General features: G+C 35.0%; 1 protein-coding gene across 6 annotated transcripts in view; it reads left to right on the forward strand.

Moving 5' to 3' along the window:
- Nucleotides 1-24,098, forward strand: part of SRPK1 (SRSF protein kinase 1) — a 66,942-nt gene that overhangs the window by 9,822 nt on the left and 33,022 nt on the right. For all 6 annotated transcript variants that reach the window (XR_013765327.1, XR_013765328.1, XM_079148686.1 and 3 more), the window contains 4 exons: nt 16,674-16,792; nt 17,993-18,101; nt 19,837-19,924; nt 20,918-21,005. Coding sequence is in view for 4 of the 6 variants with exons in the window: in XM_079148684.1 (XP_079004810.1) it covers nt 16,674-16,792; nt 17,993-18,101; nt 19,837-19,924; nt 20,918-21,005 (404 nt within the window). In the remaining 2 variants the exon portion in view is untranslated. The remainder of the gene's footprint in view (nt 1-16,673; nt 16,793-17,992; nt 18,102-19,836; nt 19,925-20,917; nt 21,006-24,098) is intronic.

Consider the following 24,098-nt stretch of genomic DNA (forward strand, 5'->3'; position numbering starts at 1 on the left):
CTGAGCCCCATCCCAGACCATTTTATATTTTATTTTTGAGACATGGTCTCACTAAGTTGCTAATGCTGCTCTTGAACTTGTGATCCTCCTGCCTCAGCCTCCTGAGCCATAGGGATTACACTCATGCACCACTATACCCACTAGCGTTCACAATATTTTTAAAACCCCCTCGTCAACAAAAGTATGGGGACAAGATTTGTTTATAGCCTGCAGTTCGTAATCTCTCCCTTAGAGTCTTTAGGGTGAAGGTTAGGCATTAATAGACCTGTCTAAAGCACCGTCTCCCAAAGATAGTACTAAGCATTGTTGTGGAGGACCCTGTGGTTCTTTGGGTCTTTTACTAAAGAATAATTTTTGGAAATTTGATAAAGACCCACAAGATCAGTTGTGAAAGACTACAGCGTCCAGGTTTTCAACCAGTTTAACAAGGAATGATTTCAGAAAGTCATAAGAAACCACAGAATAATTTAAATGTGTTCTGTTTGTTCTCAGAGAAGTATAGTAGGGAAATATTCCTACTGGATATAAAAGTTAGTGGCAGGAGCTAGATAATAAAAATCATGTTCATTTTTCCCATGTGTGCCTTCATTTGTATAGATGAAGATTAAGTTCATGTATAATTTGCTTTTAGGTAACAAATTTCCTGGTGATTTAAATGCCTTGAACAGTGTTGAAGATTATTTTAGGATAACTTATCAATCAATGTTTGATAACATTTAATATATCTTAGCTACTGTGTAAGAATTGTCACAGGTTGTGAGTAAACATCAATGCATGAAGTTTGGTGTTAGTACCATAAAATAATGTTGGTAACCCTTATTTAACTTACTCAAATTCTAAATTCTTTGTTCTAAACATTTTAAACAAGTCCGTTAGTCCTTTTGGGGGTGATCTTGTATATTTTTGTTTCTTGGAATATTAAGGTAGCCTTTTTGTTTTATAGTGTTGGTTTACTTTGTAACTGATAATAAATGTGCCTTATGGACAAAAATCTTCTCTTGTTTACTTTTTAATTTTTTTGGTACTGGGGATAGAACATGGGGGGTTTATCACTGAGCTAAAACTTTTTGTTTTGTTTTGAGGCAGAGTCTTTCTACTTCTCGTCTGTGTTTTCTTTACTTGATGGCAAGGTTCTGAGGATGAGATGCATGTTGAGTGCTGAGCTAAAGTGAAGTGCTCCCTTCCTCGTGCTTATCGTTCCTTAATTAAATGGGTTTTCCTTTCACTTTTATATGATGTTTCTTATTACTATTCATGTATCAAACTATTACTGACTTATCTGTTGGTACTTCACAGATATGTCAGGTCTGAAGATAAGAGATGGATTATATTTAGTTATTTGTGTGTAATACTTGATAAATTTTAACTTTGACATTGCCAAACCCTAACTTCAGTTCCAGAATTTTTTTTTTTCCTTGCAATATTGTGAATTGAACCCAAGGAGCACTCTACCACTGAGCTACATTCCCAGTCCTTTTTAGTTTCTATTTTGAGACAGTCTTGCCAAGTTGTACAGTCTAACCTCAAACTTGTGATCCTCCTGCTTCAGTCTCCTGAGTAGCTGGGATTTCAGGTGTGTGACCCTGTGCCTGGCCAGTTCCAGAATTTGAGTTGAGAAACTTAGACTACTTGAAATGTTTCAGAAGTTAAGTTCAGATAAATTTAGATACATAAAGGATTATGTCAGTTTGCAAAAGAAAATGTCTTTAAGGAAATTATATATGGAAAAAGTAGTGGGAGAAATTTAGCATTTATTGAATTTCATCTTGTGTGGGTGCTAGAACTAAAATAGTATCTCATTAAATCTTTGCATCAGTTATGAGTAAGTGTGATACTCTGGTGGGATATAAGGATGACTAGAATATAGTCAACCCCTCCTTAAGGTACTTCTGATTTCTTAAAGGAAGTAAGTATAGAAATAGGATTTTCTTTGGTTTTCCATAACAAATTACCACAAAGGGGATGGCTTAAACAAGAAATTTATTGTCTCACAGTTCTAAAGGCTAGAAGTCTAAAAATCAGGGTGTCAGCAGGGTTCCTTCTGGGAATCGTGAGGGAGAATTGACCTCTTTTCCTTTTCTTGTAGATGGTCATCTCCCTGGGTCCAAAGTTTTCCTTTTTTAATAAGGACACCAATCATAGTGAATAAGGCCTTATCCTAATAACTTAATTTCATATTTGGGCTCTATATCCAAATAAGATCAGTTTTTAAGTACTGGAGGTTAGGACTCCAGCATCTTGTTGGAAAGGTCACAGTTTAACCCTTAACTAACTGACCCTAGAAGACACTTCTCAGTATTAGGATATCCTACAATTCCCCATTTCCTAAAGAAGAAAAAGACTAAAGTTGACAATTAAGTAAATTAAAATTTCTAAGGCTTTTCTTTATTTTCTTATTTGTGCTTTTTAGTTATACATGACAGTAGAATGTATTTTGACATTATATATACATGGAATATAACTTCCCATTTGTGTGGTTATACATGATGTGTAGTTACACTGATCATGTATTCATATGTGAACATAGGAAATCTATGTCCAATTCATTCTCCAAAGGTTATTTTCTAGTGAGTTTTCAGCTTATCTTGTTTTTTAAATTCACTTGTTTATTTTTATTGGTACATTATCATTGTACATTATAGTTGTTACAAATTTGTACATGCACATACATAATTTGGTCAATTGCATTCACCAGCACCTCCCTTTCCCCTTCTCTTTTAGTGTGTCATTTATCTAAGTTATTTCTAAGATTTAAAACATATCGTCTTCAAATAAGTTCTTCCTTATGATTTTCAGTTTTATTTTTGGAACCTCTGTTTTGAATCATTCCATATTAAACTCTAGCATCTTTCATTTCCTTACTCAAATGTCACAACCTTATTTAAAATATGAGCCGAGTGTGGTGGCATGTGCGTCTGTAATCCCAGTGATTCTGGAGGCTGAGGGCAGGAGGTTTACAAGTTCAAGACCAGCCTTAGCAACTTAGGGAGAACCTGTCTCAAAGTTTAAAAAAAAAAAAGTGGAGGGAGGCTGGGGGGTGTGGCCCAGTGGTTAAGCGCTCTTGGGTTCAGTTCCTGGTACCAAAAAATAAAATAGTATGAGTACATTCTGCCTTTACACTACTTAATTTTTCTCTAGCCCTTTTCATGGCCTGACTGATATAGAATGTGTATTTCCTAGAGATGTAATAGAGTTATGATTTTGATGGAATTTTGGTATTCCATCTTTTGCTATTATCTGAAGTTCAAGATAGGTTTAGATAAAATAGGAGTTTTTTAAAAATAGGACTTTTTTGTCCACTCGTGCTAGAACATAAAATGAAGGCAGGAATTTTTTTTGCTCATGTTTGTATTTTCAGTGACTAGAAAAGTACCAAGCAGACCTGTACATACTCAGTGAAAATAAGTTGAGTAAATGAACAAATATTTGCTTGTTCTTTTCCCCTTATTTTCTATGCACGTTGCTAAAACTCAGGCACTGTACTTTAAGCACAGGGTTATCATAAATCCTCCCAAATCCTGATGAGTGGTATTATTCCTGCCCTCATTTTACACATGAGGCAGCTGAGACACTGAGAACTTCTTACACTAGCAGTTTATCCAAAGTCATGGAGCTTTTCTGGTAAACTACAGAGCCAGGATCAAACAAGTCTTACAATTCAAGAGACCTTAGCTGTGACCACTGTACCACTGCACCGTCTCCTGCATCTTTGGTTTCCAGTACTGCTATGTTTTACCAAACCTTCCCAAGGAATCTTTCTAAAGCACTCCTTCCGTAGGATTACTCTGATAAACCCCACTTCTAGATCCATTAGGGAATTAGTTGGGAGTAAGGTGTAATGGGCTTCAATGAAGAATGATGAGTAATAGCTAAAAGGTGAAAGAGAAATACCTTGTATGTTCTGTTCTGGGTATTTAGGTATGGTAGTGAGCAAAGAAAAGTGGGGTTCATGAAGCTTACATTCTGGGCGTGTGGGGAGGAAGATGATAAAATGCCAAGTACTGAAGAAAAATAGCAGAGTAAGGAATGCCAGAGGGCATGTGGCAAAGAGTGATGTTTTACACAGGAAGGTCAGCCAAATTCTCTGAAAAGTTGTGACACTAACAGACCCAAGGAAAAAGATGAGTTTGGAGGGCAATGAAGAGTCAAGATCATGTAAGGCATTATGGGTCTTTGGGGGCGGGGAGGATCTGTTTTGAGTGTAGCGGTTGCTAATATTTGTGCTTTATCAAGTACAGTTTTGTTTTTGGTTTAAATATAATGGAGTTTAAAATCTTGTTTCCTGTGAAAACAGACTGCTGGGATTAGGAGATGACAAAGTCTTCTAGTGACTTTTATCATAAATGTAGAGAGTAAGCCTTCCAGAGCCTTCCAGAGCCTTCCAGGCTCTACAAAGTTTCTGTTGCCAGCCGGGTCCTATAAATGGATAATGTGGGTGCCTGAAAAAAAAAAAAACCTTAGAAATACTCAAGATTAAGTTAAAACATCATGTTCCTTTACCCCCATATGTATTTCATGTATTCCCTTAGACATTCACTTACATAACCACATTATAATCACATTAATACATTATTATTAATCCATATCATATTCACATTGTCAGTTGTCCCAATGCCTTTGATAGAAAAAAAGTTTTTTGTTTTTTTCTGTTCAGTACCCAATCCAAGATCATGTATTTCATTTAGTTTGTGTGTCTCTAAATCTAGAACAGTTTATAGCCTTCCTCCTTTGTCTTTCCTGATATTGACATTTTTAAAGAATTCATAGACTGTCCCTCAGTTAGGGTTTTTCTCTTTCCTTATCAGATTGTGCATGTTTGATATTCCTAATTAATTGTATTTTCCTTTGTGAATCACACCACTTAGAGGCACATACTTAGTATTGGTAGTGTTATCCTTGAGCACTTAGTTAAGGTAGTACCTGAAAATGGTGATTATTTAATGCTAACATTTTTCCACATGATTATGGTCTGCATTCAGTTATTGGAAGGAACTTTGGCTTTTCACCATTAATTTATTTTTCATCACAATCATCATTGGTATGAATTTATGGAAGTCTTGTATTCAGGGAGTTTTAATCCATTACACTCTTTTAATGCTCAAATTCTTTATGATTTAACTTAGAATCCAAATCTAAATAGTTAAATCATAAAGAATTTGAACATCAAATGAGTATAATGGATTAAGACTCATTGGATACAACAGAATTCCATAAATTCATACTAATGATGATGGTACTGGGAATTTAACCCAGGGGCAGTTAACCACTGACCCACATCCTCAGCCCTTTTCATTTTTTATTTCCAAACAGGGTCTTGCTAAATTGCTTTGGGCCTCACTAAGTTGCTGAGGCTGACTTTGAGCTCAAGATCCTCCTTCCTCGCCTGCTGAGTTGCTGGAATTACAGGCATGTGCCACTATGCCCAGCTCTCTCTTTTTCATAGCTCCATGGTGTGTACTGTGTAACTGTACCAGTATATTAAACCACTCTTCGTGTGTGGGCATTTAAGTTATTTTCAATATTTGTATTTTGGAATTTTTAAAATTATAAACTGCAATGAATAGCTTCTTACAATTATATTTTCAAATTGTTGGAGGTATTTCTTTCAAGGTAGATTCCTAGAACTGGGATGGCTGAGTTGAAAAACAAGCAAACATGTAATAAGTAGTGCCAAATTTCCTTCTAGCAGGATGGTATTTGCATTCTCATGAGCCAGTGTTTCAGAGTTCTCATTTATCAACAACTTCACCAGTAGTTGAAAAAAGTAATATGATAACCTATAGTTTCCTTTTCCTGTACTGACTAATTGCTGATTTTTTTGCCATATTTTCTTCCCTCTCTGTATATGCATTTGAAATATACATTTTGATGGGTTTTTACAAATGTATGCATCTGTGGAACCTCCACCAAAATAAAGTACAAAAAACTCCTGAAGTTTCCTTATTCTCCTTTGCAGCAGTGACTGATCTGCTTTCTGACACTACAGATTAATTTGCAATTTCTAGAATGTTATATGAATGTAATCATACATGATATATTCTTTTATGTTTGGCTTCTTTCATTAAACATAACAAAGTGAGATATTTCTATGTTTGGTAAACATTGATGGCTCTTTGAATTGCTGCATAGTTCAAGGGTATTTCTGTAATACAATTTGTCATCCATTCACCTTTTGGTGATCCTTTGGATTGTTTCCAGTTCAGGTCCTTTGTGAATAAAGCTGGCGATTTGGTGATTTTGTTGCTGTACTATTTGGAAGTTGCAGAGTTCATGACACATTACTCTAAGTAACAAATATTTCAGCATTAAGCTTGAGAATGACATCTTCCTTTAATGACCATAATATATTTATTAAACCTAAGAAAATGGATATTAATTCAAAAGTCATCTAATTTAAGACCGTATTCAGATTTTTCCACATTATTGCTTTTGTTTACTTGAGTTTTGCAGTACTAAGGATTGAATCCAGGACCTTGTGCATGCTAAGCAAGGACTCCACTACTGAACTACACGACCAGTCCCTTTTTATTTTGGATCCAGAATTTAATCAGGGTTCAAGCATTATATTGGATTCTATTTCCTTTCACCTTTGAATTAATTACCTTTTGGTACAGGGAAAGGTTCTGCATGGTGGCGACTCTAATCCCAGAAACTGAGGCTGAGTCAGGAGAATCTTGAGTTCAAAACCAGCCTCAGCAACTTAGTGAGGCACTTAGCAATTCAATGAGACCCTGTCTCCTAAATAAAATACAGAAAAGGGCTGAGGATGTGACTTTGTGGGTAAGCACCCCTGGGGTCAATCCCTGGTTCCAAAAAAAAAGTGGTACAGGGAAGTATCCCAGCTTCACCACATACCTTCATGTCCCAAACTATATGCCCCTATTTCTTCTAAAAACCCTTCATTGCCTTTAGTGAGAAATGATTTTTGGAAATCAAGGTCTGGCTACTAGTACCTCTCATTGCTGTTAGGATTCCATTGCTTCTAGGCCCTTTAAAAGGCCCAAAGGGTGGAGCTGTAAATATACATGGATATATTTATATAGTGCCAAATTTCCATATATATGTATATATATATGTATATGTATATATATGGGTAGTTCATATTCCAATTGCTTTTTTCTACCTTCCCCATTCCATGTTTGCATATTCTTTTCTTTCTGGTTCTCAAAAACATCTATACATTTTTATTCCATTTTCTCTTCTATAGTATGCGCAAAATAGTTTCAAGATTGTACATCAATATTGATATAAAATCTGAGTTCACAACTTCTGTAGTTCTTTAAGACTTCAGGATATATATCCTACTTAGGCGTGAACAGGTTAGAGTTTGCTTTTCCCATTACTTTTTCTTTATTTTTATTTAGTAATCAAAATTTTATATTTCTTAATAAGTCCTCCCTATCCTCTATTCCTACCCAATGCCTAAAGGTAACCGTTTCATTCATTTCTGATACATCTCTTTTTTGTGTGACAATAAACAAATGTAAATGTATTGTTTTTCCATCTTTCTTGAATTATTATGTTGGAAGCATACTGTATGTACATTATTTTGCAGTGTGTTGGTTTTTTCTTTTATTTTTTTTTCCCTAACAGTACATCCTGAAATCCTACCATGAGTTAGTTTTTGTTTTGTTTTGTTTTTGGTACTGGGGCTTGAACCCAGGGACACTTAACTACAGAGCCATATCCATAGCCCCACACCCACACCTGCTTTTTTTTTTTTTTTTTTGAGACAGAATCTCCCTAAGTTGCTTAGGGCCTTGCTGAGTTTCTGAGACTAGCTTTGAACTTTCCATCCTCCTGCCTCAGCCTCCCCAGTTGCTGGAATTCCATGCATGTGCCTCCGTACCTGGTGTCTTGAGTTATTAAAAATCCTTTTTGTTGGGGCTGGGGAAAATTTTTTTGGGGGGGAATTCCCAGCTATTTTCAAGTTCTTAATTTTACCTAATAGAGACCCCAATGGGAAATCATAGTTTTTACATATATTTTGTGTGTTGATGATACAAGAAAAGTGACTGGGAATACAGCTGTATGCAAAGAAATGACCTGCTTACTTAAAGTTTTAGCTTACAGTAAATATTTAAGATAAAATATTGTGGAATTTCTGTAATTTTCTGTGAAGAGCTTTAGCCAGCTTTTTCACTTGATACAACTACCAGTGTGTAGTAACCTTGAATTATAGAACTTTTACCATCCTTTGAAATTCCATTTCTCTTCATCAGGTTGGCAAAGTTCCAAAAGTTAATATTTGAAATTGAAAAGGAAGTGGTTCTACATTGTTGTTGGAGTATAAATTGGTATAACATATATGAAAGAATTTAGTGAATATGTATCAAAAAGTAAATTGCACATACCCCTTGGGCTGTCTTCTATCAATTTGTTACATTGATATGCATATATGTTATTCATAGTAGTTGTGACATTGGAAGAAAATTGGCACAGAGAGCATCTATTTTTAAAAAATAGGATCTATCCCTCCTCTCTTAAGAATACTATCACTATTTAAGTAATAATTTCTAAAATGTTACTAAATGAAACAGGAATGCCTTGGACATTGTATTGTTAGCCATTGTTTAAAAGTAATTCTGTATGCATGCACATTGTATGCACATTCTTATATACAATGATGAATAAAGTGGCTTGTGGTCCCTTTTAGGAAGGGAAAATGAGGGATTGGTAAACTGAGGTGAGAAAAATCTTAATTTTTAGAGTAACAAAAATAAATTTAAAAAAATGTCTCAAAGTAGAAGTTTATTTCTTGCCCATGTAAAATTCTGGGGTATATCCTGAGCTGTTTATAGTTAGTCTGCTCTTTCTTGGTTGCTTCTGCCATCCTAGATTGTGCTTCTTGTCCTTAAGGGCCAAGGTAGCCTTTGTGTTCCATGCATGAAAAGCAAAGGGCATCTAGGGTGCCAGTTGCTTCTTGAGGGTTTCCCTTTTAGTAATCATGTAGGCATTAATAGCTTAGAGAGATTGGGAAGTAGGTCTCTCTCTCTGGTAGTCCATGTGCCCAGCTTAAAAAGTTTTACTGTGGAAAGGGGAGAACAAAAAGTGGCATAGCAGTCTCTGCCATGTTATCTTTGTACTGGTCTGAAGTTTTGTTGTATACATATTTCCTATAAAAATGTATGTATCAGTATCCCTTGTCTCAAATACTTGGGATCAAAAATATTTCAGAATTTGTAATATTTGTATAAATTTTACTTGTTGAACATAATCTGATCCAAAAATCTGAAATCTGAGGATGCTGCAAAATCTCAAGTTAGCACTCAAAAAATTTCAAATTTCTGAGCTTTCCAGATGAGGGATAAAAAAATCTGAAGAACTAAAATGCTTTAATAACCTGTACCTATTTATTGAATTTGAAGGTTAAACTAAATGGCAAACACATTTTAGTTCCCTAAAGTAATTAAACTTACTTTACCTTAAAAATCCAGACATACATCAGTTCCTTTGAAAAATTGCTACTTGTACATCTGAGATCATATGGGGGGGATTTCAAGTGATCAAAGAATACTGAATTTTAGATTTAAAAAATTATTTGGTGTAGAAAAATTTTCAAGTAGGATTTATTAAAAGGACTTCCTAAGATCATAGAAACTTAGAAGAATTTCAGACTTAAGAAGTTTTCCAGGGCTGGGTTTGTAGATTAGTGACAGAGCACTTACCTAGCACGTGTGAGGCACTGGGTTTAATTCTCATCTACAACTAAAATTATTAAAAACAAAAAAAATCCAAACCAAATTTTGAAAAATTGTTGTGATGAGGATCTTAAGCTGACTCCTATTTTTGTTCTCACTGATCTTTTAGTTAAGAGGTCCACCTATTGTCCCTCAGGCTCCTTGCAAATTTAAGGGCTTTTCTCCTGATCTGCTGCTATTCTGCTTTCTGATTCTCTCCTTGGTTTCATCTAGGACCTTTCCTTAGGAAGAGCTGTGTTTTGGCTAGATGGCAAGAACTCTTAAAAAACAAGGAAAACCTTGTTTTCTTTCTTTAATTCCTTGACTTGGAATGAACAGGGATAACTTTTTCTACTGGAGAAAGAAGGAAATATTCTTCCTTATTTTAAAAACAGCTCTTCTGAGGGAGTGTTTTAAAGTGACAAAATAAACTTAAAGAGTGCAGTTCAGTATGAGCCTGAGTTTTCTCATTTGTAAGATGGCATTAAAGTAATATTAATAATAAAAAAAATTTGTAGTTCAGTATGTTTTGACAAATGTTTGCATCCCTGTAGCTAACACCCGTCAAGCGTAGGGCATTTCCATCACCCCAAGGATGTGTGTGTATCCTGTTGCATTCAGTTTCTCTCTCCCCAGCCTGGCCCTAGACAACCACCAGTCATCTTTCTGTCACTGTAGATTAGTTGTTTAATAATTTTATGTAAATAGAATCATTTAGTATGTACATTCAGTGTGTAGCTTCTTTTGCTCAACATAGTGATTTTGAGATTTGTCTCAAATCTCAAATGTTTTTTGTACTAGTAGTTTGTTCCTCTTTGTCTTTGTTTAATTACTGGAATATGGTTAAAGTCTGTTTAATTTTATGTGAAACTACCAAACTATTTTTCAAAGTGAACTATACCATTTAATGTTACCACCAAAAGTATATGAGAATTCCAGTTCTTCTGTATTTGATTTTTCTATTTAAATTATTTTTTCATAATGACTAAGCGCTTGGAGGACTCACTGGTACCTGGGTGTTTTCTTCACAGAAGTGTCCAAATCTTTGGCCCATTTTATTTTATTTTTTATTAGATTGTCTCTCATAGACGTATTGTTCTTTAATCCTTCCCCATTCCTCCTCCTCCCTGTGTTCTTCCCCTTCCTTCACTCTGCTCGCAAATGATGATGTTGAGATTTAGACTGGGTAAGAAACGCTCATTTCTCCTCAGAATTAAGAAATCATTACTTATTATCTTTTAGTTTCCTGGGTTTCTGATGAGATATTTGATGTCAGTTTACTTACTGTCCTTTTGACCTGTTTTTTGTTCCTTTTTTTTTTTTTTTTTTTTTTTTTATGTTTTAGGATCTTAACACTGGGATTCTGAGATTTCCCTAATATGTCTGTACGTAGATAAAGTCAGTCTTTTTAGCACTAGGAAGGTTCTTTTGATTTTAGTGGAGATTCCATTCAATCTCCAGACATAGCTTATATTTCTTTAGTAATTTTCTCCCGTTTTCTTCTTTCTGCAATACCCATTTTTCAGACATTGAAACTTGTGAGTTGATTGTCTCTTTGCACCCGTTTACCTCCATAGGTGATTTCCTTTTCTCCTACCCCTCTACTACCTTACTTTCTAAAACTCCTTTCTCACTTTAATTACTCATTACTTTGTAGCATTTTGTTTTATTCAGAATTCAGGGGCTGGGGAGATAGCTCAGTCGGTAAGGGCAAGCACAAGGCCCTGGGTTCGATCCCCAGCAACCCCCCCCAAAAAAAACAAAAAAAACAAAAAAAACAAAACCTCAGAATTCAGCATCTTTTTTATATTTATGGAGGGGAGGTATCAGACCTGATTGAAAGGGCTGTGTAGGCTTTTTGTTTAGGGTGAATAGGTATGGTGCTGATTGTGATGCTGGTGGTTCCCAATAAATGCCAGAAACTGAAAAACTTTACTCTGGGGTACCATCATCTGCACTAAAAGCCTTTGTTTTTTCTGTTTTGTTAATTTTTTAGATAACAATCTTTTTTCCCTACAGCAAGATAAATACCAGCCTGTCTACTGTGCAGTATAGGGTATCAGCTTCTTTTATATGATCCTTTGGTTAATCTCTTTTAACTGTCCCTCTTCTGATACCCTAATGCCATCATGCCTATACTTTGGGCTTTATAACCTCCACTACAGACTACAGTTTTCTTTTTTGAAGACTGGGTTTTGCTGTGTGCCCCGGTTGCTGACCTCAAACTTGTGATACACTCCTGCCTTTGCCACCTGAATCTTTAGGATTACAGATGTGTCCTGCTTCAACCAAATACGCTCCGTTTCTAGGTTGCCAGCAGCTTGCTCTAACTTGGTTCCACCTTTTTGCTCTGATGACGATCACTGTGTCCAAATCTTTGTTTTCTCCATAATTAAAAAAAAAATTATTTTGAAATAATTAAGATTCATAGGAAGTTGCAAAGTTAATACAGAGAAGTGCCCCATATTCTTCAGCTGATTGCTCCCACTGGTGCTTCTTACGTAGTACATTATCAAAACCAGGAAATTGACATTGGTATAAAGTGCATATGTAGTTATCTTAGGGTAAATATTTAGAAGTGAAATAGTTCAAACTTGTGATTTCTACCAAATTATGTATATGTCTTATTTAGAATATTTGTTATAAGTAACCAAATTCAAACTCAGACTATATTTAGGGATTAATATATAGGGAGCTGTCCATGATGCTGGGATTTGAATGTATCTCCATAGATTTGCCTTTCTACTCCTAGCCAATACATGTTTTAACATTATTTTCTTGTATTTTTTACTTCGTTCTCAGACATTATCTTTTTTCCTTACTTGGCAGCTGATTGTCTCTGGCAGCTCTGATCCTAACTGATATAAATTTCAGAAACATGGACTGGGATTGTGTCTCAGTGGTAGAGCTTATGCCTCGCTTGTGTGAGTCACTGGGTTTGGTCCTTAGCACCACATAAAACAAATAAATAAAATAAAGGTATTGTGTCTGTCTACAACTAAAAAAAATTAAAAATAAGTAAATAAATTTCAAAAATAGCTTATTGCAGCATCCCTTCTTACCTCTGGGGGGATTCTAGTTGATCTTGTTGTTTCATGTGGGGGTAGTTGGGTAGGGCCATGTGGTTGACTGCCTTCCTAGCTTGGAAGGAGGTAATTTCTGAAAGGAAATAATGCCAGGCAGGCAGAAGACAAGCTCAGTTATTATGGTTTCCAAGTTATATTTATATTTCCTGCTTAACAAAAAAATTTTGGAATTTAGATGTTGTATAACATCACATCATCTTTCCAAGGCACTGTTAAAAGTTCCTACATAGAATTTTTGGTGTTTTTTTTTTAATGTTGGAAAGAGTAGATACAAAATTATATATCTAAATCTAAATTTAGCATATATGATTACACTACCTGTATAACTCTACATCATGTAAAACCAGAAGAATGAGAAGTTATACTGCATTTATGTATGATATGTCAAAATGCATTTTACCGTCATATATAACTAATTAGAACAAATTTTAAAATTTAATAAAGTCCATAAATAAATAAATATATAAATTTAGAACATGATTGTTATCCAAATCATCTATATATACTTTTGTTTGGACTGTTTATTTCCCATAAAGTAGAGAAGTTAACTATATTTTCATGCAGATACAAGTTTGTTCAAGAATTAAAACATGGTTGGGGTTGTGGCTCAGTGGTAGAGTGCTGCCTAGCATGCATGAGGCCCTGGGTTCGATCCTCGGCATCATATAAATATAAAATTAAGTTACTGTGTCCACCTACAACCAAAAAAGAAATTAAAAAAAAAAAATGTAGTTGTATTTCCTCCCATTTGCATTTTATAGCAAGAGAGGCCATAGAAAGTCACTCTTATATAATGACTTGATGGGTAATGCCAATAAGGTTCCCACATGTGAAATCTTACTTAGTTTTGAGTTTTGCTTGAACCTAAAAACAATCTAGCCCATACGTTTTAAATAAGGTATTTGAGATGTGTCCCCCCACAAAGAATATAAACACTTTAATTCCTCACCCAGTTTAAAAAATAAATTTACCACAAAACTGATAACCACATGTCTCTTTCCCCTTCCATATAGCCTACATTATAGTTCCCCTATAGAATTAATAAATCCAGAGGTGGTCCCCCCCACTTTTCTTCCTGTGTTTCTCTGTTTAAACTGTTGACCAACCCTAAAGGATAGTTACTTTTTTGTATGTTTTTAAACTTTGATTTAAATGTTCTATAACTTGCTGTAGTCACTTAATATCTTAATGTTTATGTAATTTATTCATGTTGATGCATATAGATAGGTGGACAGATGGATTGATTATTTATTGGTTCCGGGGATTTAACTCAGGGGCTCTCGACCACTGAGCCACCCAGCACCATTTTGTGTTTTATTTAGAGAAAGGATCTCACTGAGTTTCTTAGTGCCTCAGCCTCCCGAGCTGCTGGGATTACTGCTGGGATTACAGGCCTGTTCCACTGTGCCCGGCTTAGATCATTTATTTTTACTGTTGAGAATAATATTTCCTTGTATTGGAATGCATAATATACTTATCCATTCTCCTGTTGATGGACATTTAGTTGTTTCCAGCGTTTGGTTAGTACAAATAACGTTGCTGTGAATATGATCACACAAGCTATTTTTAGGATGATTCATAATAACCAAAAGGGAAAACAATACAAAAGTTTTCATGAATGGATGGATAAAATGTGGCATACCCATGTAATGGAATATTATTCAACTGTGAAAAGGAATAAAGTTCTGATACATGCTCTGAAATGGACGAACCTTTAAAACGTTATGCTAAGGGAAAGAAGTCAGTCACACAATACCACATAGTGTATAATTCTATTTATATGATGTCCAGAAGAGGCAGGTTCATTGAGACAAGGTAGTTTGAGGGTTCTTTGGGGGAAATGAAATGATCTAAACTCAGATCATGGTAAGATTGTACAACTGAATATATTAATAATTGAATTTTTTGAAAAGGTAAATAAATATTTTTAAATGGGGATTAAGTTTTATTGTCCTCTATCAAAAGGAATGCTAAGGGCCAGGCACAGTGGCACATGCTTGTAGTCCCAGAGGCTCAGGAGACTTGAGGCAGGAGGATCAAGAGTTCAGAGCCAGCCTCAGCAATAGTACAGCACTGAGCAATTCAGTGACACCCTGTCTCTAAATAAAAAAGTACAAAATAGGGCTGGGGATGTGACTCAGTAGTTGAGTGCCCCGGAGTTTAATCCCTGGTACCTTAAAAAAAAAAAAAAAAAAAAAAAAGGAATACTAAGCCAGGTGCAATGTTGCATGCCTATAATCCCAGCAATTCCATAGTCTGGGGTAGAAGGATGCCAAATTCAGGGATAGCCTCAACAAATTAAGAGAGACAGAAAATATAAAATTAAAAGGAGAGCCAGGCATGGTGGCACATGACTATAATCCCAGCAACTGGGGAGGCTGAGGCAGGAGAATCATTCAAAGCCAGCCTAAGTAACTCAGTGAGTCCCTGTCTCTAAATAAAATGCAAAAAAGACCTCAGGATGTGGCTCAGTGCTTCAGTGTCCCTAAATTTAATCTCTGTCCCCCCACACCCCACACACACAAAAAAAAATTAAAAGGACTGTGGGAGTAGCTCAGTGGTATTTCTTCTCTGGGTTTAATCCCTGTTGTGGGGGATGAGGGGATTGGAATGCTATAAATAGAACTTGGTGGCATATTCCTGTTGTCCCAGCTACTCAGGAAGCTTAGGTACTTGGATTGACAACCCAAAAGTTCAAGGCTAGCCTGGGCAACATATAGCAAGACCCTATCAAAAATGAAGAAGGAAAAACAAAAAGGGAGAAGAGAGAAAGGAGGGAGAAAAGAAACAAAAATGCTGTATACCTTGTTTTTTAGCTTATGGCAGGCAGCTGTGTTAAGAACCTATATGCAGATCTAGGTCTTTTTGCTGCTGAACTTCTCAGTGCACAAAAATCTTGATAAAACTAAATTGATAGCATACAGAGAGAGGAATCAATAAAATTTTAATGTATTATGAAATGACATTTCATTTTTAACTTATTAAATCAGTGAAGTGTTCTGAACTAGTAGCAGATAGGGATGTACCACCCTTTTGGAAAACATTTAAATTTATATAGCAGTCCTTAAAAGTATTTATGGCCAAAACTAGAGGGAAATGCCCCAATAGTTGTTCAGATTTGGGGTACCTTAAAACAACTGTTTCTAGCATTTCTACATTTTATTTGTTATTTTTGCAAATGAGGGAATGTTTTGACCCCTTTTGGTAGTCTAACTTTAGGAAAATAATTCTAAATTCAGAATAAACATTATCCAGAAACATTCAACACCTTTATTTTTAATAATGAAAAATCAGAAAAAGTCAAATGTTCATCTGACTAGAATGTGCCAAAGTAAATGGTGATATGTCTAAGGGAACTGTGTTAAGATTTAAGAGATTACAGAGAAAAAAGGAAAGAAAGTTTATGCTAGAATAGAAAAAGTAAGAAACAAAATTATTTATAAAATGTGATTAGTGATAAATATTTTTTTAAAGATACAACAAAATGCTGGAAGAAAATCCAGTAATTTTCTCAGTGACTATGTTTAGACATTAAAATTCAAGTAATTTTTCTCTTTGTACTCTTGTATATTTTCCAACTTTTATTTAGATATCATGTACGAACTATCTTTAAAAAGTAGTATTTTCCTAACATGAGGTAAAGATCTAGCTAATTTTATTTAGGCTGCCACTTGATAATAGTCTTTATTTTTATTTTTATTTTTTTAGTTGTAGATGGATACAGTACCTTTATTTGTGTGGTGCTGAGGATTGAACCCAGTGCCCCATGCATGTGAGGCAAGCACAAACCCAGCCCCCATAATACTCTTTTTATATATTGTCTGAAGATGGGGGAGTTGCTAATGATATTTTCTTCAACTCTTTTCTTCTGTCTATATGGAATGAATGTATTTGTGTCATTTCTTAGATCTGAAACTCAACACCGAGGCTCAGCTCCCCATTCTGAGAGTGATATACCAGAGCAGGAAGAGGAGATTTTAGGATCTGATGATGATGAGCAGGAAGACCCTAATGATTATTGTAAAGGTAAGTTTAGTTTATAAGGGGATACAAAATAAGATTTCCTGTTATTCCTTTGGGTATTTTGTCTATCAGTATAAGCACAGTTGTGATGCTTTCTGTTTGTTGCGTCCTTTTTTGAAGATACAGAAAATTGTGTTTGCTCTTGATTTGACTGAAGATGCCAAAGTCAAATTTTATATTAGATGTTTACTTCCTTTTAAAAATGTTAGTACATATTACCTTAGAAATTTTCAGATATATATTAAATAGAAAAACTGTTTGCAGTGCTATACCAGAAATAAACAAGTATAATATTTAAATAAATACTTTATTACTTATTTCTCATGGTGATAACTGCTTAGATAAGTTAAACTGGAATTCTAGATACTTAATATGTCATCAGATTTCTTCTGTCTTTTCTGTTTCTTGATGAGACTTCCCAGGATCCTTGGAGTAGGAACTTATAAAATATTGTACTATCTAGGAAAAGAAATTGGTTAGTCCATATTCTCAGTAAGCAAAAGATAAATGTTAAAATATCTTGGTTCCTGACACTTCGGGCAACTATTTTAGGCCTTCCTGTTTGTTTTTATTTAGAGAAGGAGAGCCTTCCATTTTCTACTTTTCAGTCAAATTAATAGAATTCATTATTCTCTCTCCTAAGAAATATCCTGAGGCTGCAACTCTTAAGTAGATTTATATATTTAAGTAAATCTGTTGTGTTTTTGAGTGACAAAAGTAACCTTATTTTTCTTTGAGGATGGGGTTCTTTTGAAGAGAATCACTTGCTCAAGTTAAAATCTTACTAAGATTTTATGGAAGTTGGAAAGATAGTAGAATCAGACATTATTGCCTTATGTACACATGTGACTACGTGACTGGTGGGATTCTACGTCATATACAACCAGAAAAATGAGAAATTATGCTCCATTTATGTATGACGTATCATAGTGCATTCTACTGTCATGTGTAACTAATTGAAACAAATTTTAAAAAAAATAAAAAAATCTTATTAAGATTTTGTTTGTTATATGAACTCAGTAATACTGTGGCTAATTTGACATTTAAGGTTTTTCTTCTCTTGAACTGATTTTATAGGATAAACTTTTTATTTGATAAAAGGCATATGAATGTTGAAAAATGGATATAAGATACCTTTTCTTACTATTTGATTCTCATCCTGGTTATTCTTATATTCTTTCTTTCTCTCTTTTTTTCTTCTAGGAGGTTATCATCTTGTGAAAATTGGAGATCTGTTCAATGGGAGATATCATGTGATCCGAAAATTGGGCTGGGGACATTTCTCAACAGTATGGTTATCATGGGATATTCAGTAAGTTGTACTGGTCCTGCAAAAGAATTAATTAAAATGATACCTCCATGTTTTTGTCTGATTTCCCAAAGACAATCTGGGCTTCAGTCTATCTCTAGACTGATTGATTTCTTTTCCATATATATGTGGTGTATTTTGTTTGTTTGTTTGTTTAATTATAGACTGATTTCTTGACCAGAATTTTGTTGTTGAAAGTAATCTTTATGTTCTTGGTCAAATCTCTTTTCGGGTCATGAAGTAATATACGTTCTTCTTGGACTGGGCACAAAAGATTGATTAAATTAGTATCAGCAAAGCACTTGGAACTCCAAATTCAAAGCCTTGCAAAATATTCAATTGTGTGTAAATTAATAATTGTCTCCCACTCGGGTAGGGCTAAATTTTTGGATAATGTTAGACTAACTTTTGTGAAATTATTTATTTTGTAACAGATTTGGTCAATTCTGCACTTAAAATTTTTCTCTACATAAAAATTATAGGCAATGAAAATACCCCTGTAACATTGAATATTTGCCTACCTTTTATTTACTTTTATAACATACAAAATTTTATTTTATTTTAAAAAATATATTTTTTAGTTGTAGGTGGACACAATACTTTTATTTTATTTTTATGTGCTGTTGAGGATCAAACCCAGGGACTCATGTATGCTAGGCGAACACGTTACCTTTGAGCTACAACTCTAGCCCACAAAATATTTTATAAAATAAAATTCAGGTGTTTGCCATCCTACAACCCAAAACTAATTTTTTTTTAAACTGAATGTTTTTTGTCACATTTTCAATAGTCCAGACAAAACCTCAGTGTGACCAGCTGAGGCCCTGTCCTTGATGAAGTAGTAATTGCTATCTATGTACTTAACTTTTTATCATTTAATTTTTTTGTGATTTTTGTCATTTCTGAGCCACATCCTCAGGCCTTTGTATAGTTTGTTTGGAGACAGGGTCTTTTTCTAAGTTGCTAAGGGCCTCGCTAGGTTGCTGAGGCTGCCCTTCAACTTGTGATCCTTCTGCCTCAGCCTTCTAAGATGCTGGGAATGCAGGCATGAGTTACTGCACGCAGCTTGTCTTTTTGTTTTCATCCAAGTATTTCTTCTGGCTTCTTATAGGAAAGTGTTGTGTATAGCTTTTATCCTTTAAACTTTTGCCATATAGATATATACAGGGTACTTCTGATTTGATGGGGCTTTTCCTCTTATTTGTTCCTGTTTCTCAATTTTACTTGGAATTCATGGGGCTATTAAGAAGGTAGATTTTAGCTGAGACAAAATATTCAATGGCAGATTATCTGAGAATGGATTCTTCTTCCTGTAGATGAAAACTGGTCAGTTAGTGCCTTTAACAGTTATAAGCAATCCTATAGAAGACGCTCAAGCTAGTTTGACTACAGGGAAATATGCAATCAGTATTTGTGTTTGTTCCCTCTGTCTCAGTTATAATCAAATCTTGTCTTCCAAAAACGAGGGTAGGTTGGGCATAGTTGCGCACACCTGTAATCCCCATGGTTTTGGAGGCTGAGGCAAGAGGAGCTCGAGTTCTAAGTCAGCCTCAGCAAAAGTGAGGCACTAAGCAACTCAGTGAGACCCTTTCTCTAAATAAAATACAAAAAAGGGCTAGGGATGTGGTTCAGTGGTTGAGTGCCCCTGAGTTCAATCCCCAGTAACTCCCTGCCCCCCAACCCCCCCCAAAAAAGGGGAGGGCATATTTAGTCTTAATTGCCTATGTTTGTTTCTTAGAGGGAAGAAGTTTGTGGCAATGAAAGTAGTTAAAAGTGCTGAACATTATACTGAAACAGCTCTAGATGAAATCCGGTTGCTGAAATCAGTGAGTATGTTTATAAACTGCTAAGCTTTATAACGTTTTATAAGACATGCCAGGTGGTAGACTCTTTAACATGGCTAAATTTTTAATGTATTTCTGATACCCTAAGGAAGTTTAGAGGAAGAGGATGATATTTACATGTTCCACTCCTGTAGTAGGGAATTGTTGGAACATGCTGTGGTAAGAATTCTTCCTACACACAGACACTCTAAAATTTTTAAAAACAAAACTTTATTGAGCATATTTTATATACCAGATAGTGGTAAAAATTCTTCTTACACAGACACCCCAAGATTTTTCAAACAAATAAAATTTTATTGAGCATGTTTTATGTGCCATGAATATTTATCTCTTCTACTGTGGTTAAATGGAAAGTTGTATGAGTAAATTTGTAACATCTGTTTTGTTTTGAAATATGTAATATAAAATTAAACACCATATTCATTAATTCCATCTTAACCTGAAAACTTAAACAAATTTTATCAGAAAATTACATTTCGTTGTAAATTAAGATATCAGTGTGATACAGGTGCTTAAACACAAGATTAGAAAACCCCGATTTTTTTCCATCTTTATCCTGGCATATTCTTCATCACTCTTTTTTTTCCCCTTCTGACCCTCGGTGTTTCATTCATAAACTGAATGTTGGACCAGGAGATCTCCAAGGCAGTACTTTTCAAAGTGCCATTTTATGACAAGATATTAAGAACATGTGCCCAAAAGTAATTCAGCTTACTGTTTCTTTCAGAAAGTTTTCTAGGAAAAAAAAAATGTCAACTGAACAAATAGTGTGGTTAGGTCTATAATTGATTTGCAACCTGTAAAGCTCCTTAATTCCTCATAATTTGGTAACCAGCACTTGATTTGGAGGCCACACTTTAGGTAGCAAAATTGTTGAATTAGAAAATTAGTGAATTGATTTACAGGAGCTCATTCTTGGAGTTGGGTTGCTGCAGGTATTCTTCCATGCTCAATACTGTCTCTTCCCCTATACAGGTTCGCAATTCAGATCCTAACGATCCAAATAGAGAAATGGTTGTTCAACTATTGGATGACTTTAAAATATCAGGAGTTAATGGAACGCGTATCCTTTTAAGACTTTATTCTTAATAAATCAGCATTGACTTTATCCCAGAGAAAGAAGCTGGATTTGTACAAATAGCATTGATGTCTTTTCTTGGCTAAAAAATATATATATAATAAGATTACCTTCTTTTATGGAACTTTTCTGAACAAAGCTCTGATTTATGTCTATTTTTGTGTGGCATGCTTTTTCAGGATATTGCTTTAGGCTCCCCTCCCCTCTTCTCAGATAAATTAAAGCAAAACCAAAGTAAACATTTTTTTAAAATAAATTTGTGTTACTAAATAAGAAATCTTAGGGGAAGGTTTGTGTGTGTGTGTGTGTGTGAAAAATAACATAAGAATTTAAGTTATGATTTTATTTATTATTCATCAGGTCTTAACATTGAAGATACTGCGAATGTAGCTTTTGTTTAGAATCGAAAAAGGGAATGATTGTTTGTATTCTATTGTAATAAAAAAATGACATTAAATGTTTTTATACATTTATTTAGAATTTTAATGTTGGAGGAAACCTTACCTGATTATGTTCATAAGTTAACTGATTAATGGGTGATGTGCAGTGAGCTACTTGAAAGGTTATTGCAACAACTATGCTTAAGAAAGCCTGTCAGTTTTTTTTAGAATCTGAAAATTTCAATTGGAGAATCTAAAATTATTTGTTCAGTAGCTACCAAAAAAGGAATAAGGAAGCCAGGAGTAGTGGCACATGCCTGGAATCCTAGCTACTAGGATGGCAAATTTGAGGCCAGCCTGGGCAACTTAATGACACCCTGTCTCAGAATAAAATTTTAAAAAGGTTTGAGACTAGAACTCAATGGTAGAGTGGTTGCCTAGCATGCACAAGGTTCTGGGTTCAATTCCTTATACACACAAAGTATAAGGAAAGACATGTCATATATCATTCTATTTTTCATGTCTGTTTCACTTTTCTGGACATATGTTCTTAACTGGTGGGGTTTTTGGTATTTTTTTGTTTGTTTTTGAGATGGTGTACAAATGGCTCTGTAGTTACATGTGACTATGGGAAGAGATTTGGACAGAGAAGCAGGAAGAAAGGAAATTAGAGAAGAGATATTAATGTGAAAAGGCTCATCATTCTGAAGTTTTGAGTCATTTCCTTAGAGAAGTACAAATAACAACCCCAAGATCTCTAAGGAAAATTGTTGACATTCATCTTCAAACAATATCTTTTACCTACTGTGGACACTTCATTGATGACTGTGTGTGTGTCTGTGTTTTCAAAGTATTAAGAAGAGGGTTATATAAGACCTAAAATCTATGCAGGATGTCATGGTAGTCATTAGATTCTGTCTTCTGTTACTCAGTTTTGTAATGTTTATCAAATTGTGCCAATTTTCTTTACTTATTTGGGAAAATTACAAATAAAACTGTAAAAATATTTCACATATTCTCAGTAATGTTGAGTACCTTTGTTTCACCATAAGGAAGAAAACTTTTTAAAAAAATTAATAGGTTTGAATTTCAAGTTCAAGGTATTTTTGAAATATTTCTATGTGATCCCTATCCACTTTTTAATTATTTTCTCCCTTGTACGTAGCCATTTCTCTTTGTTCTTCCTCTTGCTTATCCTGCTTATTTCTCAACTGTCTTGGCTGCTGCATAAAAAGGGTTACTCAGCTGTGTTAAGGGTTAACTGATTATGTCATTCACCTGTCTTTACACCTGTCATTCACCTCCCTTTTCACAATTCAGCACACCTACAGATAAAGCCGTATAGCTGCATTTTTCTTGTGCCTGAAAACTCCTTTTTTCTAGGTCATTGTTCTTTCTCATAATAAAATATAAAAGTCCCTGAATTAGGTAATTACTATAGACTTCAGGCTGGGGAGATGGCTCAGTCAGTAGCATGCTTGCCTTGCAAGCACAAAGCCCTGGGTTCGATCCCCAGCACCGCAAAAAAAAAAAACAAAAAAAAACAAAAAAACACTATAGACTTCAGTATTAAACAAGTTAATTCTATTTCCATGGCAGTTAAGGGAAGAATAGGTAGTAAGGAATGATAACTGGTATCTACATAATGACATTAAGCCAGTGAGTCATTATTGGCTACCTACATGCCTAAGTCTTTAGTGCTTAGGACTTCAGTTAAAATTATGTAGTCTCTTTTGCTAATTCCTTATTCATAATGTACCCTAAACATGGCTCTTTTTCTCCCTATATTTTTTATTGGTGCATTGTTGTTGTGTATAATGATGGGATTTGTTGTTATATATTTGTACATGCACACAGTCTAGCAGTATAATTTGGCCAGTATCATTCCCCAGTATTTCCCCTTTTTCTTCCCCTCCCTCCCCTGGTCCCTTTCCTCTGCTCTATTGGTCTTCGATTTTCATGAGCCTAACCATGGCTATCACTCAGTGATGTTATTAGCCTTTGGTTGATTTCTTCACACTTTCTCCACAATTTTTTTTGGGGGGTGGGGTGGTATAGGGGATTGAACTCAGGGGCACTCTACCACTGAGCCACATCCCCAGCCCTATTTTGTATTTTATTTAGAGCCAGGGTCCCACTGAGTTGCTTAGTGTCTTGCTTTTACTAAGACTGGCTTTGAACTCATGACTCCTCCTGCTTCAGCCTCCAGAGCTGCTGGGATTACAGGGGTGTGCCATCCCACCCAGCTCCTCAATGTATTTTTTAATGTATCATTTTGAGTTTAATTATTACTGCCTCTTCTGACTCGTCAGTCTTTTTTCACCCAAGCTATTGGACTCTTCCATTTTGAACTACAACCAGTTATGATATTCCTTTATTCAGTCTTTTTTTAAGCTACTAAATATGTCATTTTTAGTTCACCACTTAGATATTAAAACATTTGTCAAATTGTAATTTGTTTCTTCCCTAAACAAATCAAAAGTAAGAAGGTTAAAACTAGAAACAAGAAAATAATGGTTTACAGTTGGATGTGGTGGCACATACCTGTCATCTAGCTACTCGTGAGGCTGAGACAGGATTCGTGGCCAGTCTCAGCAATTTAGCGAGACTCTGTCTCAAAATAAGAAATAAAGAGGGCTGGGGCTTTAGCTCAGCGGTAGAGCACCCTTGGGTTCAGTCCCCAGTACTGCTGGGGTCA

This window comes from Sciurus vulgaris (genome assembly GCF_902686455.1).
Source record: "Sciurus vulgaris genome assembly, chromosome: 7".
Lineage (NCBI taxonomy): Eukaryota > Metazoa > Chordata > Mammalia > Rodentia > Sciuridae > Sciurus > Sciurus vulgaris.